Source organism: Phyllostomus discolor, chromosome 4 (genome assembly GCF_004126475.2).
Source record: "Phyllostomus discolor isolate MPI-MPIP mPhyDis1 chromosome 4, mPhyDis1.pri.v3, whole genome shotgun sequence".
Classification (NCBI taxonomy): Eukaryota; Metazoa; Chordata; class Mammalia; order Chiroptera; family Phyllostomidae; genus Phyllostomus; species Phyllostomus discolor.
This window is the reverse complement of record NC_040906.2, coordinates 1,174,380-1,197,145: the sequence shown is the minus strand read 5'-3', so window position 1 is coordinate 1,197,145 and position 22,766 is coordinate 1,174,380. Positions and strand designations below refer to the sequence as shown.

The 22,766-nt window shown below is 68.2% G+C and overlaps 1 protein-coding gene across 9 annotated transcripts in view; it reads right to left on the bottom strand.

The window, feature by feature from the left end:
- The window catches only part of HDAC4 (histone deacetylase 4), a 147,099-nt gene that overhangs the window by 5,658 nt on the left and 118,675 nt on the right, over positions 1–22,766 (bottom strand). For all 9 annotated transcript variants that reach the window (XM_036022637.1, XM_036022634.1, XM_036022633.1 and 6 more), the window contains 8 exons: positions 20,794–20,901; positions 19,606–19,661; positions 17,873–17,960; positions 16,069–16,188; positions 15,319–15,416; positions 9,559–9,677; positions 7,763–7,896; positions 122–206 (listed from right to left, as the gene is read on the bottom strand). In XM_036022637.1, the coding sequence (XP_035878530.1) occupies positions 122–206; positions 7,763–7,896; positions 9,559–9,677; positions 15,319–15,416; positions 16,069–16,188; positions 17,873–17,960; positions 19,606–19,661; positions 20,794–20,901 (808 nt within the window). The remainder of the gene's footprint in view (positions 1–121; positions 207–7,762; positions 7,897–9,558; positions 9,678–15,318; positions 15,417–16,068; positions 16,189–17,872; positions 17,961–19,605; positions 19,662–20,793; positions 20,902–22,766) is intronic.

Sequence of the window (22,766 nt, the reverse complement as noted above, 5' to 3'; positions counted from 1 at the left end):
CAGACCTTGCTGAAAGCGAGGCCTCTCCTGCAGGCCCCGGGAACAGCCAGCAGCGACAGAGAGAGGAGCCCAGGGCTGGGGACCCGGGCGGGGACAGGGGGCACCCGGCCAGGCGACTCACTGTGGATCTCCACGACCTTCTCCATGGAGCGGACAGCGTTGGCGTTGGGCCTCCGCTGCAACACCTCTTCCGGGAGAGGCTCGAGCTGTGAAAGACAGACAGGTGCCGGTCAGCGGCCACCCAGGACGCCAACACGACCCCCGTGCACGTTCGGGGCCGCTCACGGCCGGCACCCGTGTCCTGCGCACACTCGCTCATGGGGAAGGACGGCTCTACGAGACCAGTCGAGGCTCCGGGCTTCATCACACAGACTTGTACAGAAGTAGATCTACCCCCCTTGGGAGACTCCCAGGGGCACGCGTGGCCCCCCGTGAGCAGGGTGACAGTGGCCAGGAGGGCCCGTGGAGGCCGCTGCGGAAGAGGAGAGGCAACGACTGCTGGCGTGTTCCTGGTACTGTGCGTGCGAACGCTGGACTCCGCTCTGGCCACAGCGTCCCTCTAACGAGGGACGTGAAAGGAAGTGGGCAGAGTGGAAGGACCCACGGCACCAGGTGGCCCTGGGTGCTGGCAGCAGGCACTGGCCGCACACAGAGTCCGCCAGAGGGCCGAGGGGCAGACGGGAGCGGCTGCGACGCAGGAGGAGGACACAGCTGCTGCTGACAACCCTGCAAACCCCGGGAGGCCTGCCGGGGAGGGCAGGCGCACAGTCGAACGGAAGCAGTTTCGGTTCTCAGCCTCGGCTCTGGGCAGCAGCTCAGAGCAGTCACCGAGGCTCCACCGGGCGCTGGACAGTGCGCCCGAAGACCGCATTTGCAGCGGCTGGGCTCTGAGACTCGGCACAGCAGCCGTCCACCCTCTCGTGGAGCCCGGGCCCAGGCCAGGCCGCCAGCTGGCTGCCAGCTCCGCTCCAAGCAGCAGGATGGCCGATCGTCAAGCCCAGCAGCCAGCCAGCTGCGCTGGGGCCCGGAGAAGCAACCGAGGTGCCTGGCAGCGTCCTCTGGTGAGGGGCGCCTGGCCGCCCGGAAGCTCGGCCAGTGGGGAGGCTGGGGCGGCTGCTGGTGCAGAGTGCGGAGCAGCTCAAAGACAGACGCCGCGGCCTGCGGGAAACTGCACACACAACACGGTGCTCAACCGTAGCCCAGAGTCTAGAGTAGACTAGTGGGGAGGAAGGACGTGCTTCCGCTTGAGAAGAACGGTGGGCAGCACACACGCCCGGTCCACCCGTGGAGCCGACACCTCCCGGCCCCGCCCCAGGGCGGGCCCTGGGCTGCACAGGAGACTTCCGGCCAAGGGGGACCGCTGGGGAGGAGACAGACACTGGCCAACCCACTGTTGGCGGGTGCCCCCGGTCACTCCCGCGGAGCCAGGTGGACGGCGTGCTGGACAGGAAATATGGAGAAGGGCACATGAGCTCAGGGGTCTTGCTCCCCAAATCTCTCAGCCCAGTGCGGTCACGAGGGGAACAAATCAGACCGAAACAGCCTATGAACCACTGACCATGCTCCCCGGAACCGTCACAGCCATGAGGGCGCGGGAAGACTGGGTGCCGCTGCTGCCCAGAGGACACTGGGGGCGAGGAGGCAGGACCACCGTGAGGCCCGGCGACAGAAGGCCCATCAGGGGAAACCGGCAAATCCCAATGTGTGCAGCGATTTAGTGACGTGCCAGGGTCAGCTCCTGGGCTGTGGCCACACCCCACACCAAGGCGGGGTGGTGACAAGAGAGGAAACTGAGGGACACGGGAACACGGGTGCTGAGTCTGCTACTTCCAGCGAACTGAGAGGCACTCCAGAGAGATCACGTAGGTCCCCAGAGGCCGCAGCCGTGGACACGACCAGCTGCCAACTGCGGCGCTGGCGTGGGAGCCACAGGGCAGCAACCGTCCGACGCAGCCCGGAGGCAGGGAGGCGGAGACCGGAGAAGGTGCCCCGCCGCTCCGACCCCTGAGCGGTGGGGAGGCGGCGGCACAGGTGCCCCTGGCTGAGGGCTTCCAGGCTGGACCAGCGGCATCCCCCTCCCCTCCCCCCAGGTCACAGACCCAAGCCGAGGAGCCGACAGAGGGGGCCGGCACCCGGGCCTGCCAGGCGGGGCCCGCAGCAGAGGAAGCAGACCGTCCTGAAGGAGCGGAGCGGCGTCCGCCTCGCAGCAGAGGGGCAGGGGGTCGGGGCGGCTCGCACCTGCTGGGAGGACGCGCCTGCCGCCCCAGGACTGGGAGCACACCTGTCCGTCAACAACGGGGGTGACAGAGAGACTTTTAAAACCAGCCCCGTGGGACCACGACCCCCGCCCGAGGGAGCCTCCGGCTGCGCTGTGGGCAGAAGGAAGACGGTCAGGTCAGACGGCCTGGAAAACGGGGAGGAGCGAGGACCGGGAAAGCAGCCCGAAAGCAGGAAGGCAGACCGACAGGCTGTGGGGCGCGGCCGCGGCGACCGCCGCCACAGGAGCGAAGAAAGCGGGGCGAGAGGCGGGCCGTGCACAGACCCCAGGACGGACGCCGGGCGGCCTGTCGACAGGCCGGCACACCGGACACCAGTGACACTGGGATGTCCACGAGCCAGTCAATCTACGCCCCCTGGGGGCCCTGCACTTGGTCCGCGAGCCCCCTGCAGCCGGAGCAGCCCCGCCGCGGCCGCAGGGGGGAAAGGGGGTGGCGAGGCCACTGGCGCTGCCGAGCGCACGGTCGTCGGGGCCGTGACTGAGCCTCTTCGGCGAGCGCCGTCCTTCTACTCAGGAGAGGGCCCACCGGGCCGGGGAGCCCTCGGTCGCGTGGGAGCAGGCGAGGAGAGAAAAAGGAGACGCAGAGATGGCAGGCGGCACAGAATCAGACGACGGAGACGAGTCAGAGCGACACCCACCGCCGCCGGTCACGGCCCGAGTTCTGCCCCCGGCGCGGTGACCGCCGTGCCTGGCAACCCTGTGGACTGGACACGACAGGTTCGGCGGAGCACAGAAGGTGCCCGTGTGACGACAAGAGCCTGGTTCCTCAGCAGGACGCAGAGACCTGAAATCTGTGCCTGTTCGGTGAAGCTGCTCTGGAAGGTCAAGGCGAACCCGACAGACCCAAACCGAGATGCGGTCCATGTGCCATCGGCGGGAGATCCCGCACGGGGGCCTCAGGTGCAGCAGACAGGAGCCGGAGGGAACCGGGGCGTGGGCGACCCAAGGGGCCAGGCTGGTCTCACCGACACGGACAGAACCCCGCAAACCCGACAGACACCGTGTTCAAAGCCACACGGGGCGTCCGTGCAGACTGGCCACGCACACACCGCCACCAAGTCTCCACCAAAGGGAAGTGCCCGCTGGGTGGCCTTTTCCTTCCACGACACAACCTGTTAGAAACTGGTAACAGAACCACGAGCCCTTGTGGCTAGAGATCAAAAACACACACCAGCTGTAGGTCGGAGGAGGAATGGTGATGGAGATCAGGCCGTGCTCAGGCAGAACTCAAACGCCCTGAAAACGCGGTGTGTCGGCGCGTGAGGCGCAGCCGGGCACCGTGCCGGGGCGGCACCGCCCGGGGTGCACCCTGGGAAGGAGGCCGGAAGGCAGCGTCAGAGGCGAGCACGACAGCGGCCTGTCCCGGAGGGCGGCACGGGGACGGCTCGCAGGAGACGGCAGAAGCCCGTTTTACAGGGAAGAAAGACGCTGCAGCTGAAAGCCGGCCGGCCCCTGGGGACGGCTCCGGACACAGCCAGCGCAGACTACCCGGTGAATGTAGCTTCCTGAGACGAACCCCAGAAGGAACAGAAAACCCAAACAGATGACCTACAGCCACTGGAAACATGGACTCACCCGAAACCTCCGCCCAGAGGGACCCACAGCCCAGCGGAGCCTCCCCACGCGTGCCCTCCCGGAGGACAGACGCCCGCCTGCTCTCCTCACAGGTGCCGTATCACAGGGAAATTCGGGGAGACAGCATCTTCCCAGGAAGAGGAGCCCCAGCAACCCAGACATGACCAGATGCTCGACCCCGGGGCGATGAGGGGTGACCCCCACCCAGCTCTGTGGGGCTGCCCCCCGCACCCCGTCACACCAGCAGGGGTCAAAGGCGGGGCTGTCAGTGGCGCAGAGGCTCGTCACCCACTGCTGTGGGGGCCATGGGACAGACGCTCTGCCGTCCCCTCCAAGGCGAGGGAAGGTGTTTCCGGGGAGCCTCCACTCCCCTCCCTGCTGGCGCTCACCCCAGAGGCCCAGCTGTTGTGGCGACCGCCAGCCCAGCACAGCCCTGAGAGTCCCCGGGGGACAGCAGTGCCCCGAAGGAGGCCGTCCTGGCGCAGGCCGAGAGGAGCAGAGCCCGGCGCAGCTGCCAGCCCGCTGGTGCTCAGGTCCCAGCACTGGCGTTTTGCTGGAATTTCGTTTCACCGCTTTTGAGAAAAAATTGCTTTAACAACTAACTCATCCCGTGAACGGTCGATCGTTCTGAAGCGGAGGGCGCACCGGAGCACGTGTGCGTGTGCTCGGGAGGAAGCCCCCGGGGGTTTTCTGAAACTAAACTCCGCTTCTGCAGCTCCCCCACGCCAGGGGTCTCTCCAGGACCCACCTCCCCAGTGGGACCCGCTCCCCGTTGGGGGTGGTCCTCCAGAGTCGTGTCACCCACCTGTCAACACCTCAGCCACGGTCAGGTCTCAGCACTGTGGCCACGTCACTGCCTGTGCCCCCCGCCACCCACGATCCCAGTGAGGCGCCCCATGGCTGTGAGCACACGTGCAAGCATGACCACGTGTGTCAGCACGACTGTGAGCATGTGTGAGAGTGAGTGGGGACGGCTGGTCATGAGCAGACTGAGTGGGTCCAGGGTCTGTGTGTCTCTCCCCCTCACCTGATGACTTTTTTCACCAAGGACCACGCACACCTGACCAAGGGCTGCACGTGTCCAGACTGGGGATCGAACCTGCGACCTCTGGTCACAGGATGAAGCTTTCATGAGCGGAGCCGCCCAGCCAGGGCCACACACACGCAGCTTTCAGCCGCCTCGCACTCCGTCACAGCCACATCTCTCCGAACGCTCAGCAACATAGCCGGGTCGCCACGTTCCCAATGAACACCCTTTCTCCTGACACCGCGACTCCCCCGGTCCTCCCTGAGCTCCTCGGCTAACCGCGGGGTCGGTGGAGTAAAAGGGTGGTCCTGACCCCTGAAAGACCACCTGATTAACCAGAAAGCTGGCCCGAACAAAATGCTGCCTTGGAGGGGACAAGTGACCCGAGACATGACGGCTCCCACCTGCCCAGCAGCTCCTCCCGGCTCACCTCAGCGCCCCGCCCACTGGGCCCCCCCTGCACCTCCATCCGCACGTCAGCACCCCGCCCACTGGGCCCCCCGCACCCCCGTCCGCACGGCTCCCGAGGGCAGCCTCAGCGACACCTCACTGTCATCCATTCTCGCCGCCGGCAGCTGCACACGCAGCTGAAGCCGTCACACACAGTGGCTCCTGGGAGCAGCGCCGGCCTCGGCCGCCGTGCTGGTCTCCGACGGCAGCCCCGTTCCAGCTCCCGTTGGCGGCTGCGCCCGCCGCAGCTGGCCGCTCGTGGTGCGTGCCAAGTTGTCCAACACGCCGTCCATCAACCCTCATCAAAGGCGGTGGGGCAGAGGCATGGGGCCCCGTCCGGCTTTCTTGCATTAAAGGGATTTTAAAAGACCCTGATAAAACCACCGCTTCCTGCTTTTTGATGTACGAAAAAGAACGCTTTTTGTTATAAGAGCAAATGTGTCAGGTAGCAGGGATGGGCCCTGGATGAAAGCTCAGTTCTCTGTTGTTATTTTAGAATAACTTGAAGAATCAAAAAGCTCCGGGACAATTTAAATACATAAATCAGTTTGCTTTTAACTCCAGCAAAAGAGGGAAGAGCATCTTACGTGAAGACAGAACACCGGGAAAGCTGCGGATACCTCGAGAAGCACTGTGTCTGGGGACGCGTGACCCAGCTGACCGGACACGAGACACATGGCAGGACCAGCCCTGGTCTGCTTGTGACCTGGCTGCAGAAGAACACCACCCGTGACCAGCAGGACTGTGAGGGCAACAGCACCGCCCGGTGCCACAGGCCCACCGCTGGCCGGCGGCCCTGGCGGATGGCTGTGGGTGGAGGCTGGGCTGGCCGCCACGGGCCTCGAGGTTTGAACTGCAAGCCGGCCGCTGGGGCCACGTCCCTGTCCCGGGGCCCTGAGCTCCACCATCGAGACTGCAGCCGCAGGAAGTGGACGCTGGGCACCAACCCCCACCCGGGACTGGGCTCACCTGGTCACCGCCCTGCCTGGGCCCGCTCTCAGGGAGGACACACACGGCCTCCCAGGGATCCGGTCCCACGCAGGTCACTGTCACCCTCGGCTGGGCTGAGGCCCAGACCTGGCGGCGGACCTCGCCTTTGCCTCTGCATGTCCCCTGTTGTCTCTGTCCCCACCCCCATCCCCAAGCCTGGCAGGACACTTGGCACACACCTCCTCCTCCTGCCCACAGCCCACCTGCTGTCAGTTCACGCGAGTGAGGCGGCGATGCAGACCGGGAGCCGTGTGGGGACAGAGTGCTAGATCACGTCACGGGAGAGCTGTCCACAACCAGCCGCCCGACCACAGCGTGGGGGGGTTCGAACTGAACACGGGGCGTGGATGCCTGCCCGAAGGCGCCCGGGGTCCTGCCGCTGGCTGTTCCCCTGATGGGCGTCTCCGAGAGCAGCCGCAGTCGGGGCAGGAAGGGACCCCACCAGGCAATGAGCAGGTGAGGTGAGGTGCCGCACTCGAGACGGAGCTCACACTCGCGGTGTGACCGGCCGCAGGGCGGGCGTGGAGACGACAGGCCCCAGACAGGACCCCCAGGAAGCCTGGCCCGGCCGAGGGGAGCGAGCCCCAGGGGACGGCAGGAGAGCGGAGCCCCTGCTCCCTCCCCAGGGCTTGTTTCCAGAAGCCGCACGTGATGCACACCCAGAGAAAGACACACTGGGGGACCCGGGCCGGCCCCAGGCACCTTTCACGGGGTCATCACGGGGTCAGGGCCCCACGGCCAAGGCCTGTGGGTGGACTTCAAGGTTTCGGGAAGAGCACCTTTTTGAAACTGAGAACAGAAGCTTCCAAACCAGTTTTGTGCCGGGGAGTTCAGACACTCAGGGGGCTGAACACCGTGCAGCCCAGCAGCCCTGCCCTCCCACCCTCCCCACCTGGAGTGGATTGGGAGGGAGCGGATGCTGCCCCCCCCACCCCCCGGAGGCTCTCTCCCTGAACCCTCGGAAGCCCCGCCCCACCCAGCCCAGGCCCTGGAGACCTGTGTGTGCAGCCACGGCATCCCCCTGGCTGTGCTGCGGCCTCGGGGGGGGGGGGGGGGGGGGAGGGGGGCGAGGGACAGCGGGCAGAGCCAGCCCAGGGTGTCAGAGGCAGAGGCCCCCGCCTGGCCTCTGAGGCCCCTGCGGTGATCCCTCCCAGAACTCTGCAGGGAGCTGGTAGTCTTGGAAGCAGGCCAAGACCGTGAGAGTGGATGCTCTCCCGGTGACCCACACAAGGCCCAGCCCCCAAGGTCCTGAACCATCCTCTTAGGAGCAGCACCCTGACGAGCCGCGGCTCACCTCCCTCCCGTCACGTGGAGCAGCTCTGCCAGCCGCGCACTAGCCTGCCGGCTGGGCCCGGGGACATCCAACACCCAGCGGCAGCCAGGGAGGCGGCCCACGCCGGCCTGGGCCCGCCCACGGCGGCCTGCGGCTCCGGCTCTCTTACCTCATCCCCCAGCAGAGCAGAGACGCACGCTTCCGAGGCGTCACAAATGGCCGTGAGGTCGTGGCCCCCCTCCAGGGCCAGAACGATCCGGCCTCCAGCCAGGCCCATCAGCTGCTTCGTCAGGTACCCGAAACCTGCAACGGGAAACAGGGGATGAGGTGGAGGGCAGGGCGGGCGCGAGCCGACGCTGGCAACACATCAAAGCGCCCGGAGACGCATTACATCACACGCGGACCCCAGGGGCCAGGGCACCGCGGCTCGTAATGGAAGCCAGGTTCGGCTGTAGTAAATTCGTCGAAGCATTTCGGTTTGCGATTCTGTTTGATCTGCGTGAGAGCAGGAATTACGGCTTCAGCGCTTTGATTTTATAATGCCGCAAATCATCTCGTCGGGGGGCGGGGAGGGGCTGCAGGAGGAGCCCCTCAGCTCTCTCCCGGGGGACGGGGCCCAGAGGCAGGGCCCTGCCTGGGGCAGGGAAGCCGCCGGGGCATGCCTCATCCACCCCCGGGGCCCAGGGCTCTGGTCAGTGGGTGTGCTGGACACACGTGTGCGTGCACACGTTCTGGCACACACATCAATGCACACACGTGCCCCTCTAGGACTCTGACACTTGTGTCTGGAGCCCCCGGCTTTCATCAACAGCCACGGTCCCTCTGCTGCACCCACGCCACCCTCCCACGGGCAGAAACGCCTGACGGGTAACGATAATTACCACCTGTGGCCACAACAGCCTGACACTTATTAAAGAGCCGGTAAGAGCCCCGCCACACTGGTCAGCAGCCCCATCGCCAGCTGGCCGTCAGCAGACCAGCCCCACGCCACAGGTGCTCCCTGGCGGCCGTGGGCACCGAGAGGCCGTCCCCTCCGGAAGCCCCAGCTGGTCTCTGATGGGAACTGGAGCCGTGAGGACCGTGAGAGGGAGCCCGGCCTGGGCTCGGTGCTGGGCACCAAGGGCTCTGAGCACAGGGGGCATGCCGGCCTCTGCCCGGTCACTTCCTCAGCCACTGAGCCGCACGGCCACACCCCAGTGCCACGGTGGCCCTTTGCTTCCCTCTTTCTTCTGGTGACCCACCTACTTCCTGTGGGAGGGCAGGGACAGGCAGGCTCTCCTTGGCCAGCTGTACCCTTGGGGTCAGCACGAGGGGCTGCCAGGGAGCCCCAGAGGAGTCGGAGGACTCGACTGCTTTGATGGCTGTAGTACTGGGCGGTGGTGGGGCACCCAGGGCCTTCCTGTGGACATGGGGTTCCATGCCAGGTGGTCTCTGTGTGGCCTGCCCCGTGGGCAGGGCGGTTTTCACAGCCACTGCTTTCCTGTGGCAGCAGCAGGGCCGCCATCCGACACCAGCCCCTCGACGTGGCGGGGAGACGGCAGCCTGGGCCCCCCCCCCCCCCGACTCTGAGCTGCACCTGCTCTCGGCTCCGTCCCCACACGGTCTCCAGCAGGGTCACGCCTTTGGCGAGACGGGAAGAAACAGTGCCACTGAGGGTGAGACCTGAGACACGGAGCAGGGCCCGCGTGTGCTCCCACGCCCGACTCACAGGGCCCCGCGTGTGCCCCCACGCCCGACTCACAGGGCCCCGCGTGTGCTCGCACGCCCGACTCACAGGCCCCGCGTGTGCCCGCACGCCCGACTCACAGGCCCCGCGTGTGCCCCCACGCCCGACTCACAGGGCCCGCGTGTGCCCCCACGCCCGACTCACAGGCCCCGCGTGTGCTCCCACGCCCGACTCACAGGCCCCGCGTGTGCTCCCACGCCCGACTCACAGGCCCCGCGTGTGCCCCGCGCCCGACTCACATCTGGCAGAGAGGCTGTAGCCGCCCAGAGGCGTGGGGTGGCCCTCCACGGCGTCGAAGCCCGACGACACCAGCACCATGTCGGGGGCAAACTCGGTCGCGATCGGCATGACCACCATTCTGCAGAGGACAGGAGGCGACCCGGAGTCAGCGAGGGACGCAGGTGCAGAGGAGGGCCCCGCGGTCTCCGACTGCCCCTGCCCCAGCTCCCCTCGAGGTCAGAGGCCTTGGGCCTCGGGGGGCTGGGACCCCACAGTGCCTGAGAAGTCCCGACCAGCCAGCCCCGCGGGCGCTGAGAGCCACACCTGCAGCCCACAGCAACAGTGCGCCCCACGGGGCAGCGGGGCAGCTCCCAAGGGTCCCACCCGAAGGTGCGGGCGGCTCCGCTCAGTTTCCCACTTGCTCCCACCAGCCCTGAGCCCAGCACCAGGGCCATGTGTGGCCGGGGTGGCAGCTGAGCCCTCTCGCAGCCCCCAGCCCACGGGACTGAGCCCTCTTGCCCACCCCAACTCACCCTGGCTGAGCGCAGTGCACTCACTTCCTCGGGACGCGCCCCCCGCCACCCAGAGGTGCTCTGGAATGTCCGACAGGCCCCGGGGGATGAAGCCCAGGGCTGGAGACTCGGTGTGTTGGGCTCCAGGCCACATGGCGCCTGCTGCCACTGCCCAGCACTGCGTGGCTGTGTGCGAGCAGACACGCACGGGGGCGGGGGGCATGCAAGAGCAAGGCTATGTCCCAGCACAGTGTCACTTAGAAACATCCGATGCATTTGGCCCGAGGACCCCACTCTGCCAAGCCGTTCTAGACCCGTTGCTATGGCTGTGGTGCCGGCCCCCGGCCTGAACACGTTCAGTCGTGCCCGCGGCAATCGAGGCCAAGGGCTCTGTGCACACAGTGCACAGTGGAGTCCCCTGCACGCCTGCTCCCGCACAGACGCGGCCCACGTGGACAGCCCTGGCACAGCGCCGGGAGTGGAGGGCCTCTGGGCCCAGGAGGAGCCGGAGCCTCCACCTCAGACGCGGGAAGGCGCAGTGTCTGCCCTAGGGCACAGGGCGCAGGCCCCGCGAGCCCGGGCTCCTCAGGGCCGCACAGGCAGCACAACCCACACCGGCCCTCGGCCTCGGCCCCTCGAGGTCTGTCCAGGGAGACGGGTGTTCAAGGAGCCATGCTGCTGCGTGGGCCTGGAAGCTGGGACACGCACGCTGGGAAGCACAGACACGCGAGTGGGCGCCAGCTCGCCCCGGGCGCTGCTGCGGGAGGGCCGCCCCGTCTGGCCAGCCGGCCCGACTCAGAACAGCAGCCCCGCCCCAGAGCCCACGGAACACAGGGCGCAGGCAGCACGGCGGCCCCGCGAGTGCGGCTGCACGGGCACGCTGGGCCCCCACGCGTAGCCGGGCGATGCGTGGGCGTGTGTGCTCGCGGCTCGCCCTGGCGTGGGGCCTCTGTGTAACGTGGTCATCCCAAACACTCGCTCAGCGGAGAAAACCCGGAGTGGCCCGAGGGCCAGGCGGGTGCCTCAAGGGTCTCCAGCAGCGACTGTGGTGTCTGGCCCGGGATGTGCCGCTTCCCCGGACGGACTCTGCCTCTGCCCGAGCCGAACGCAGTGACTCCCGAGGGGCCCGTCCAGCCCCATCACCACCCACCCAACCCCTGTGCGGGGCGGGGGCGGGGAGGGGGCGGAGCTGAAAGAGCGTCCCTCGGTCCTTCACAGACGCTGCAAAGGAAATGGCAAACTGGTCCCATTTCACCTCTAGAATAAAACTGTAACAGACTTCGCCTATGCAATCACCGCAGGCCTACCGTCACCTCAGTGCTTCTACGGGGCTGCCCAGGGCCTCCTGCAGGGCCCTCTGAGGGCAGAGAGGCGTGGGCTGCGCCGGTCCCACGGAAGTAGACGGTCTGCTAGCGGTGCCCCTGGCGGTGAGAGCGCAGCGGGTCTCCGACAGGAGACAGGTGAGTGCGTGCCAGCGGAGCGCCCCTCACGCAGGAGGGGTGTGAGGGGGCAGTTGCTGGGAACAGCACCCCCGCCCCAGGAGCCCTGTGCCCTGCAGTGGTGCTGGCTCCGGCAGAGCCGTGAGGGGACGAGCAGGCAGGCCTCGGGGCCAGGCCTGCGTGCACGGTGGGTGTGGCCCGAGTGCCAGGGCAGGGGCAGCTTCAGGCCCCATCTCTGGAGACAGCTGCCAAAACCACTGTGTGCGCCCGAGTCCCCGGGCCAGCAGCCGGAGCAGCCGTCCCCACGCACCTGACCTCTGCTGGGGGTCCGAACCGGAACCGACAGGCACCTGCCCTGCCCCTGTTGCCCCACCCCTGCAGCCCCCGCCTGTATTCTGAAACTGGGGTCCCCTGGGCCCCCAGAGGTCACCCTGATGAAGTGGGGGCATCCTCCCTGGGCTGGTGCCTCCGACTTGAACCTGTTGTCCTCCCCTCCCCCTCCCCACCGTGTCCTCACGCCTCGCTCAGTCACTTTCACGGGTGTGGCCGCCTGGCTCTGCAGCTGCCACCCCCACAGGGGGCCTTGGGCCCACGCAGTGCGCCCCCTCATCCCCACAGCCCCACCGCCACCGTCCTCAATGCCACCTGCACTGCTCTGGCCCTGCTGCTGTGGGACGCCGGCCGAGGCCCCTGCCTCGGTGTCCCTGTGCTCTCTGGGGCTCCCACCTCACTCCAGGCAGGTCCCGGCTCCTGTCCCCCCACCCCCCGCCGCAGGTCCTCAGAGGAGCAGCGCATCTGCTGTCTCTCGCCCCACCCCCACGCACTCTGCCTTTTCTGTCCTGACCTCCACTGACTGTCCCCCAAGTTGCCAGTAGCCCCCAACTGCCCAAATCAGAGAAGCATTTTCCAGCTCCTTCCTGAAAATCGGCTCAGACACCCCTGTCCCCAGCGGACCACACTCCAGGCCACCCAAACCTGCTCCTGCTGTTTCTCTGCCCAGTACCCCCACCCCGCCTCCCACCCTGTGTCCGGCCCCGGTCAGGGTCAGCCTCCTTCCCTGGCCTCCTGGTGCCGCCCGCCCACCCCCTTCTGCTGCCAAACTGCCCAAGGCGGCCCGTCCAACAGGCCGTGCATGGTGCCCGCTCCCCGGGTCGCAGCCAGGGGCACGCGTGCCTGTCAGGTTGCCGTCACGCTCCCTGGAGGCGGACCCACCCAGATGGTCCTGCGCCGGCACTGGCTCCTGTGGGAGCACCCAGCACCCCTGGGACCCATGGCCCCCACTCCTGCAGGTCCGATGAGTAGGCAGGTGCACACACCCGCCTCCTCGGCCACACTGCTGGCTGGGGCCCCGGGGTCGCGGCTGAGCCCCCCGAGGGGGCAGGCGCCACGTGGGCCGTCTGTCCCAACCCCACTGCCACCAGGGCAGGTACGAGGAGGGCAGCCGGGCACCAGCCTCCACTGTTCTGTCTCTGCCTCTGCGACCGCCACAGCCGGTCCTCGAGCGAACCCCCCGCGGGAGAGGCGTGGGGACCCCGTGAGAGACGTGCTGAAGAGGCGGTGAGAACGCAGGTTGCTGCGGACACGCCAGAACACACGCCAGAAAGAGGCAAAGCACGCCGCACGGGCGCGCCGGACGCATCCCCACCTCCGTCACGCCTGGAAGGCGCCTCTGCTTTCGCTCAGCGAGCAGCTGCCCGTGGGGCACGCAGGTCCACGGCCACCCCAGGGCAAGGACACCCCGACGCTGCCGTCCTCACTGCCGGCAGGTGGCCCCTCGGCGCAGGTACTCGAGGGGTTAAGGAAAGTGCCCTCATCTCCGGGCACAGACCCCGGCCTCCTGCGCCAACTTCAAAGCCTCGCCCGCCCGCTGGTTTGAATTAAGCCCCTCCCCCCGCCCCAGGGGAAAGCGCCCCTGCTCCTGGGTTTCATTAGGGGCCGCGTTCTCGTCTCCTCCACATCCCGGCTCCCTCTCCTGAAATGGGCCTGGCAGGCTCCGAGGAGCACCCTCCCTCCGAGGCACGCGCTGTCCGAGGCACGCGCTGTCCGCCGCCCCCGGGCGGCGGGGGTGGGGGCAGAGAGAAGGGGAAATGGATCCTGACCCTCCTCCCCCCTCTGATCGATGCCCAAGGAACTGTAAATTGTGAACTTCAAAGGGCTATTTTACATTTAAATCAATAAAAAACCCTGAAACAATTTTCCTTTTCAAAGCAAGCGGCTCAGGCTTCACGAGGCTCGTGTGATAAGGTGTCATCGTGCTGCGCTTGGCAGGAGATTAAAACAGGACGTCGGCACCGACTCCCCGGAGCGGGTCCACCTTAAAGGGACGAGCACCGTCCCCGGCCCCTGGGTGGCCATGCCCCGCCGGCACTGACGTGGGCCGCAGGCGGCTCTGGCAGGCACGTCCCCCGCAGGCCAGAGGGCCCCACCTGGCAGAACGACGGCCCGAAGGAAAGACCTGCCACTCTCACCCCTCCAACCCATTTGAAGGAAGCTCCGCCCTCTCTGCCCTCACTGGTTTCGCCCATGCGGTGCCCCTTGTCCCCTGGGTGGCACCGACGTTCACTCAGGCACTGTCTGCACCCCTCACTGCAGCACTGGGACATCCATTTGCAGAGCAGCCTCCTAGGGGGGCCAGTCCCCGGGGGTGGGGGGGCAGCCAGAGTTCAGGTCTCACGGAGCTGACGTTCAGCTGTGCACGTGAGCACACTCTCGGACACTCTGCCCGGGAGACGTTCTCTAACTGGGCAGGGCACTGACCCACGTCCCACTGTATCCGACGGAGCACGCAGACCGAGTGTAAAACACAGGGACCAGCGGGAAAAGTGACTCCGGTGAACGCCTGGGTGGGCCCTCCAGGAGGTGACCGAGGAGTACTCCCACGGACCGGACCCCCTGTTGGAGCGGCGGATCGAAGGCCTCCCTGGCGCAGACCCCGAGAAACAGCTGGGGTCGGGGGTGGGGCCCCCTCCGGAGGCGAGCAAGCAGGTGCTGCCAGGGCCACGTGGCTGCTGCAGGCCGCACAGGAGCCCGAGGCACATCTGCAGCCACGGCCTCTGCGGAAGCTCAGCCCCCAGGATGGGCGGCGGAGGGACAGGCCGTGGGGCTGGTTCCTGGGGTTCTCTCGCCAGGGCTCAGGGCGGTCAGACTTCACCCTGAACAGACCCTGCCTCTCCCCGCGCCTGCCAGGCCGCCACACTGCTGCGGAGTGCCCGGATCGGGGCGGACGGCACCCCTTGGCGCCAGTGCCCACAGCGGCCCCGGAGCGGGGCAGCCGGCCCTGCAGCTCCGCTCTGGGAGCCCAGCAGGAGGCACAGGAAGCCCCCCAACGGGCACGGCCTGCCCTGCCCTCAGCAGAGGAGCAAGATGCCTTCCGGCTGCCGCCTCCTCGTGGACGTTTGCAGGGAACGGGTCAGGAGACGGCAGCCCTCCAGCCCCGAGCGCCCGCTCCCCGTCAGCAGGCCCCCGCGCACACCCCGCACTGCACTGCCAGGGCGGAGACGCGGCCCCGTCTCCGATGCGTCTCCGATGGGAGGACGCACGGGCAGGAGCACCGCGGACAAGCCGGAGGGCGGCCTCAGAGACCCTGCCTCCAGCTGGAAGGAGGGACCGGGACCCAACCCCAGGCCCCAGGGCGCCGCTCCTCCAAATGCAGCGACAGAAACCCCCACCTCTGCATGTGTACCCCGGGGCGGGGGCGGGGGGGCCTCCCTGAGGCGGGTCTGAGGTGCTCAGACAGGAAGGTGGAGGTCAAAGCCAGTGAGAGCTGGGGACACGGGGGTGGGGTTCAGAAAGGTCCCGGGTGCCTCGGGGACAGGAAGCAGACGCTCACCTGAAGGCGGCCAAGTACTCGGCGTCTCCCATGGGGGGGTCCAGGCCGCCGGTGAAGGCCATGTTGACGTTGAAGCCCACGCCTGGTCCTGCGCCCACCTGCGTGAGGCAGAGACACGCACGTCGCAGACCCTCGGCCTGGGAGCCCCGGCGCCCCGCGGCAGCCTCACTCGTGGGTCGCCGGGCCCCACAGCCCGACACGCCGACAGCGGCACGTCCCACAGAGCTCGGGGTCCCCTGGCCCGTCCTCCTGGCCTGTGGGAACGGGGGAGGGCTGCCCCTTCTGCTGGCCAGGGCAGGACCTGCAGCTCCGTGCTAAGTGACTGAGCGACAGACATGGGCCACTCTCTCACCTTCCTTCCAGGAAGGGAGACCGGGGTGGGGGGGTAGAGGGGGGTGGCTGTTTCGCCGGGTGGGAGCCCCACTGCAGGGCCTCTGCTCAGAGTGTGGTGGGCTTGGCTGGGCTCAGGGTGTCACGAAGGCTCTGAGCCGCTGTCCCCAGGGCTCGGGGGTGCAGGCACCCGGGCCACGGAGCCAGGCGAGCTCGGCCTACACGGGAGGGGGCGCACTGCTGCTCCCGCCTGCACCGCCCTGTCTGCCTGGACCCGGCACGTCAGGACAGCTGGCCGCCGGGCACACATGGGCTGGGACCTCGGCTGCCGGCCTCCAGCTGCCTCCTGGGGGCTCCGGGAGCAGGTGACCCTGCCTCGACCTCGCCCGAAAGCCCCCCACGCCCAGGAGGCCCACACACCTCGTCGGGCGCCCCGCTGCCCGGGAAGAAGTTGCCATCGTCGTAGCGGTGCAGGGAGACGTAGAGGACGCCAGGGTCGCTGTAGAAGGCCTGCTGGGTCCCGTTGCCGTGGTGCACGTCCTGTGGGCGAGGGCTGGCTCAGTGCCGGCCGGGCCGGGCCGTGCCCCAGCACCCCCAGGGCGGGGGCCCGGGGACCAGCAGGAAGCGAGTGGGGCGGGTGCAAGTCCCCAGCACTGGAGCAGACTGCGGGCCTCGGCAGTGACAAGTGGCTGGTCTTTCAGCCCCGCCTGGGGGAGGCCACGGTTTTCCAACCACGTGGCTGACTTCTCACCTGCTGTGTCCACGAAGAACGAGCCGCGCCTCCACCCTTCGACCACGGCTGCTCGTTGTCAAGCACAGTGAGGTGCCCTCTCTGCGCCGATGCCGGGATGAGGCAGGGGATCACCCACAGGGCGAGGGGCAGGCGCACAAGGCGCACAGCGCCGGGCCCTGGCTCCATGCCATGTCGGCAAACTACCTCTCCCGGCCGCACACAGGGGCAGCTGGGCCTCCCCCAGGCCCGAGACCGCGTGCCCTCGGGGCAGGCCCCTGCGGGCCCCAGGGAAGGGGGCCCTGCTCGCATGCCAGCGACCGGGGAGCCAGGGGCCCGGTCGCTACTCAGTCTCTCCCCCTTCCCTGTAAAGCCGCCCGTGCCGGCGAGAGAAGACAGGGGCCGCTGCGAACGGGCAGCAGGCGTGCACCGCTGCACCTACGGGACACGGCACCACCTGCCTCGGGGAGGCTCCCTGAGGCTTCTAGACAGGTCCCTGGCTTTCGCCAGGTGCTGCAGCCACACCTGCGGGGTGGACACTGTCCCACTGCGGGGCACTCTCACGGTGTGGCATCACCCACATGGCACCTGGCATGCCCCCAGTGTCCCTCGTTACCCCTTCAGGAGCCATGGAAGGGCTCAGGGCAGGGGTGCCAGGTACACGGCAGCTGGTGACTTGCTCCAGGTGTGCGTGATCCCAAGTCATGCTGCTGGGGCCACCTCAGGGCCACTGGGCCTCCGTGACCAACACCCACCCTGGGTGCGTGCTGGGTGCTCTGCGCTGTGTTTCTGGGTTTTCTCTTCTACACCAAGAAGAACTCTGCATCACAAATGCTACCCCCACCTGGCCTACCTCCTGTTTTCCTTGAGAAATTACGAAGTTAACAGAAATACCAAAGAGAACGCCCCTCACTCCCCCTGTCTCGATGAAAAGGAGAGTGAAGTGACAGCCGGCCCCGCTCCCCACCTGCGGCGTAGGAACGGGGAGCCCAAGGCAGGCCCCGCGGGCAGCGGGGCCGTGAGGAGCGGCACCCTGCAGGCACAGGGGGCAGGTGGCGAGGGTGGCGCACGCTGTGTGCCCTGCGCGGAGGCCAGGAGGGCGTCTGTGGGGGAGCGAGGCCCAGCGCAGTGGCGCACTCGGCCGGGGACAGTGGGGCTGCACGCTCAGACGAGGGGGTGGCCACTGGCAGCCCCGCCGCCTCCGGACCTGCCTCCCAGCAAGGCTTGGCCAGCAGTTGGTCGCCCGCAGCGGCAGGGGCACCTCTAGGTGCACGTGTCGGGCGCGGACCCCACGCAGCAGCTGCTGTGAAACAGACCTGCCCTGCCTGGGGCTCTGTCTCCGCGCCCTCGACGCGGTTCCGACAGGGAAGGCCCCCGAACCTCAGCGTGAGGGAGCCCGAGCGCCCCGCCCGCCCCTCCACCTGGGGCTTGGTGCGCCCACGGGAACCGCAGCCCCGGCCCCCGCCCCCGCCCTCGCCCAGGGGCGGCCCTCACCCAGTCCACAATGAGCGTCTTGCTCACGTTCAGCCTCTGCTGCAGGAGCTTGGCTGCGATGGCCACGGAGTTGAAGTAGCAGAAGCCCCTGCAGGTGAGAGTCGGAGAGAAACACGGGTTCGGACCAGCTTCCACATACCTTCCAGCAGAGCCGCCCCGAGCCCAGGCGAGTCCGAGAGGGTCTGGGGAGCGCACGGCTTCCACGCAGCGGCCGGTGAACCGCAGGGGACGCTCACGGCGGACTGACACACGGCCCGCTGCGTGCAGACGGCCCCGCCCCAGTACGGAGCCCGTGTCTCTCTGCACCAGCGCCATCTCCTTGCTGGCCTCTCAAGAGGCACCACGGGCCACAGGGCACAGGCATGACCTCCTGCACTTGGTTGGTCCTGCCCATCTGTCCCTGCGCTAAAACGTGGCACAATGACACACGGCCACCCCAGCGACTGCCCGCGACTCCAGTCTCCCTCAGAGAGCACGAAGTCTGAGAAAGTCACCGAGACAAAACGCAGCTGTTCTCCGTTGGGACTCCCACAGAGTTGAACGGCCTGGCTGTCCTGCTTCTGGAGCCCAGGCTGCGGTCCGGGAGCCCAGCCCGGCCCCAGGGTGTGCGCAGCCGCCCGCGGCACGGGGGAGGCGTGTCCCCAGAACCCTCCCCCGCAGCGCACAGGGGCCTCTGCGTGTACGGCTCAGCACGTGCGACCACTGAGGCCCCGGTGAGGAAGCCGTTCCGGAGCCACGGCACCCGGCCCTGCTCCCCACTGGCCCGGACGCGTGTTCTGGGCCCGGGGGTGACCGGTGACGTCTGGGCGTGGCTGCAGAGACTGCACCCGAAGCCCACCCCGGCAGTGGTGAGTGCCCCGTCTTCCTGCGACTCCTTCTGGGACTCGGGGCTGGCCCTGCCCCCGGGGTCAGCTTGGGCTGTGCCGGCGTCTCGTGGCTTCTCCGAGCGCCCTCTGCACTTCCTGGCTCCACCGGACAGAGCTGTGCGCACGCTCCCCGCTCTGCCAGGTGACAAGCCACCCCCATTCTCTGGGCACAGCCCCAACGTCACCTCCTTTCCTCCTGACTCTCCCCAGCAGCGCGGGGTGGCCTGCCTCTCGCCCGGGGAGCCCGTCGTGTCCCCTGGGGGGGCCTCCCGGGCCAGCGACACAGCCCCTCCCCGCAGGCAGCAGAGGCACTTGGCACAGCAGCCGAGGGCAGGAGTCAGCCCCGAGGCTTTGGGTCAGGGGGGCGTGCACCTGTCACCAGCTGTCCACAGCCATGGCTGCCCAGGGCCCCCACACTCCCCGTGCTTCCCTGGCCACCACCTCTGACGTGGGCGCGCACGGCCATGGGGTCCAGAGCCCGACAAGGGGTCCAGGCGGCTGCCGATGCTGGGGCTCAGCCTCGTCGTCACCCCCCTGAACCGCCAGCAGGTCCCCCAAGAGGCCGCCCTCGGAAAGCGGCTGAGGGTGGGACCGAGAACGCGCGGTGACGGCGCTGGCGGGCTCAGCTCCCTCTCCCGGGCTCTCCCAGCAGACCGGCACCTGGGAGGTGGACGGCTGGCAGCCTCGGCGGGGTCTGCGGACCCTCCCTCCCCTGCCCATCTCCAGCTCTCCTCCGTGCCCCCACCCACCGGCAAGTCGGCCTCTGACCCCAAGTGGCCCCTGCTACAGCACAGGGCACAGGGCACACCCTTCCCAGCGCCCGAGGGCGCCAGAGCCGGGCACCGGCACCGCCCCCCCCTTACTCACATTGGCGTGCTCTCCTCCGCGTGATGTCCTGGGGGGCGGACCACCGCAAAGCCGTTCTGCACGAGACCCCAGGTGGGGAGACGGGGACAAGAGACAGGTGCGTGTCAGTGAGGACATCGTCACAGACGGACGTCCGCAGGTTCAGGGGGCTGCGAGGATGTGGCTTCACGCTGCACCCAGGCCAGACCCAGGGCCGGACAAAGGGCTGTCTATGGGTGTGGCTGAGACGCGGCCCCTGCTCTTTAAAGTCCGCTGGCGATCGTTGCTAATGGAGCGCCGTCCCTGACTTTCCGCGTCCGCCAGCCTGCTGGCCGGGCAGAGGGACTCTGGGAGGGCCGGGGGAAGCCTCGGCCCCCGCACGATCCTCCCCAGGGAGCAACCTGACAGGGACCACGGGCGCAGGTGAAACAGAAGGGGCTCGGCCTGGGGCAGACGTCACGCCCAGTCCGACCCCAACGCGAACTGCAGCTCAGGGCTCAGGGAGAGGGCAGTGAGGAGAACAGACGGCCCGACCCCACCCACAAGAAGCATCTCGGAGGCCAGAGGGAGCAGCACCCGCCCACCCTGCCTGTGGAGGGGTGCCCTGCGGCTGCTGCGTCCAGCACATGCACGCTGCACCACCGAGGGGGCTGCTGGGCCGGGCCAGGGCACGCCCCCACGGGAGCCCCGCCCACCCGTGCCCAGACTGCGCAGCGGCACTTGGCCTGCGGGCCTGGGGTCCCTGCTGTCACAGCGGCTCTCGTCTCCCACTGTGGGGACACGCTGGGGGGTCCCCGGCGGTGTCACAGCGGGAGCCGGGCCGTGGCCCAGGAATGCACTGATGCTCAGCAGGACTTTGGCCATGCGTTCGAGGCGTGCGACAGAGCGGGGCGGGCCAGCAGCCCGCAGGAACACTCCTGGGGGTGCTGCCAGGAAACCGGGTGCCCGGGTGCACCTCAACAACCGTCCCCCCCTGCCTACAGAGCGCCCCACGGACCCGGACCTCTGAGGACAGCCAGTGGTTCCCCAGCGTGGGAATGTTTCCTTGGACGCAGCAGCTGCTGGCGCCTTACGCCCGGGCGGGAGCTGTCCCCCCAGTCACATGACTGTCTCCAGGGCGTCTCAGTGGCTGTCCCCTCCCCGGCCCCACCCGGAAGCGCCCAAGCCCGCGTCCTCGCGGGAGCCCGCGTCCTCGGCGTCCGCACTGACCTTCAGCTCCCCCGTGGCCACCTTGAAGACCAGCTCCACCACGCAGCCCACGGCCAGGCGGGCCGCCCCCGACGAGTGCACCTCGTTCCAGATGGTGTCGCTGTCCACCTGGGGAGGCAACGCAAGGTGGTGAGTGCTCGCGCCCGGCCGGGGCCTGACCTCCGACACCGCAGGAGGGGCGCCTGCCGCCTCTGTGCGGATTCCGGAACGTGCCCCACGAGTCCCCGAAGGCGTGCCAGAACGCACTCGGCCAGAACGGAGCGGCGAGTGCGCCGAAGGGAACGCTCCGGGTGCCGCTCCGTCCGCACGTGGAGTCTCCTCTCCGCCACCCAGCACACCTGGGGCCGGGAGCAGTGAGGGCAGTGACCCCGAGGCCACCTGGTCAGCCCCCGCTTTTCACTCCGCACACCCTTCAGTCAAACCAACAAGCAGCCAAGAGAAACACCGGAACGAGGCCTCTGCGATCACGGCCCCACTTGGTGCTAGATTTCATGAGGAGCAAATACTGGGTAAGCCCCACAGGAGCGGAGGGGGTGGGGTGGGGGAGGGCGGAGCTCCGGGGCCGTGCAGGTGGATGGTGCATCTGCCCGCTCGCCGCTCCACTCTGAACCACGCGGTGTGGCCCGGTGACTTCTCCGGGTGTAGGGTTCATTTGCTGAGGCGAGTCAGAGTTTTTAAAGCTCCGGTTATTAGTGCAGGAGACGAGCAGACAAACTTCGGCGACCAGTTCCGCGGAGAGCACTTCCTTGCGGGAGGGCGCAGGTGGGCGGGCGCAGGTGGGCGGGCGGTAGGCAGGAGCGTGGGCCGCACCTGCCGGGGCCAGGCAGCCCAGTGGGGGTTTGGAGAGGCGGTGCGGTGAGATGACTGCCTGCCTTTCACGGGGTGTCTGCGCAGCCTGCCCGCGGGCCTCCTCCCTGAGTTCGCCTCCGAGATCTTTGGGGCGCTGAAGACACGGCCACGGCAGCTGCACTCGGCGTGTGCTGGGGGTGCTGCCGAACCCGCGCCTGCCCCTGCCCCTGCCTGGCAGGGGTGTCCCGGTGCACTGCCCCTGCCCACCCGACACAGACGCTGACCGTCACGGGGGGCAGGTGGGCTTCAGCACGGCCACAGTGCTGTGTCTTCGCAGCCAGGCGGTTTGAAGCCCACGGACGCAGGGCTGGAAGCCGTCGTGGGACGGGTGTTACACTGTGAGGGGAGGGTCACTCTTTCCAGTGACGGAGCCGCCGTGTTCTGTAAACAGTTTCCCAACGTCGAAGGAACGCCGCGTGCTCTGACGCCTCTCCAGGGCTCTGGTGCTCAGCTCCCACAGACCGGCTTCCGCTCCAGGGAACGCCGCTCCCCGCAGGCCACTGGGACACTGGCGCCCCGCACCCACTCGCCCCTCAGCCCAACGCCGGAAGGCCCCAGACGGAGAGCCGGCGGGGCGACTGCCAGCCGCCTGAGCCTCCCGGACGCCAAGGCCACGGCTGGGCCAGCCCGAGGCGGCACCTCTGCGGACTGATGGCTGTTTGCGCACAACCACCCAGGCGGCCCCTCTTCCTCCGTCGCAGACCTGGGCTGGAGGGCCCAGGGAGCAGGGCAGGGACAGAGAGCGAGCCAGCGGCCCGAGGCCCAGAGCACGAGGCTCCGGGGAGGGGGTGCAGCCCAGACACAGGACCCACCGGGCGGCCGCCCAGCTCAGGGTGAGGCGGCCGTGTGGCTACTAGTGCAGGGCAGGGCCCGAGACACACTGTCCCACAGTGAACACGGGCATGGACTGAGGGGACGGGTGGGCGGCTCACAAGGAGGCAGGGCACCCAGGGCCGGCCAGGCATGGACTCTCCAAGCCTCACTAAATGGGAAGCCTGTGGTAGTGAGGAGCAGAGCGAAACAGCTTCTTCCACTTAAGTTTCAAAACCAGGAACCAGCGCGGCTGCCCCCTCAGTCCAGGAAGGACGACCCACACAGCCGGGCGCTCGCTCAGAACGTCCGAA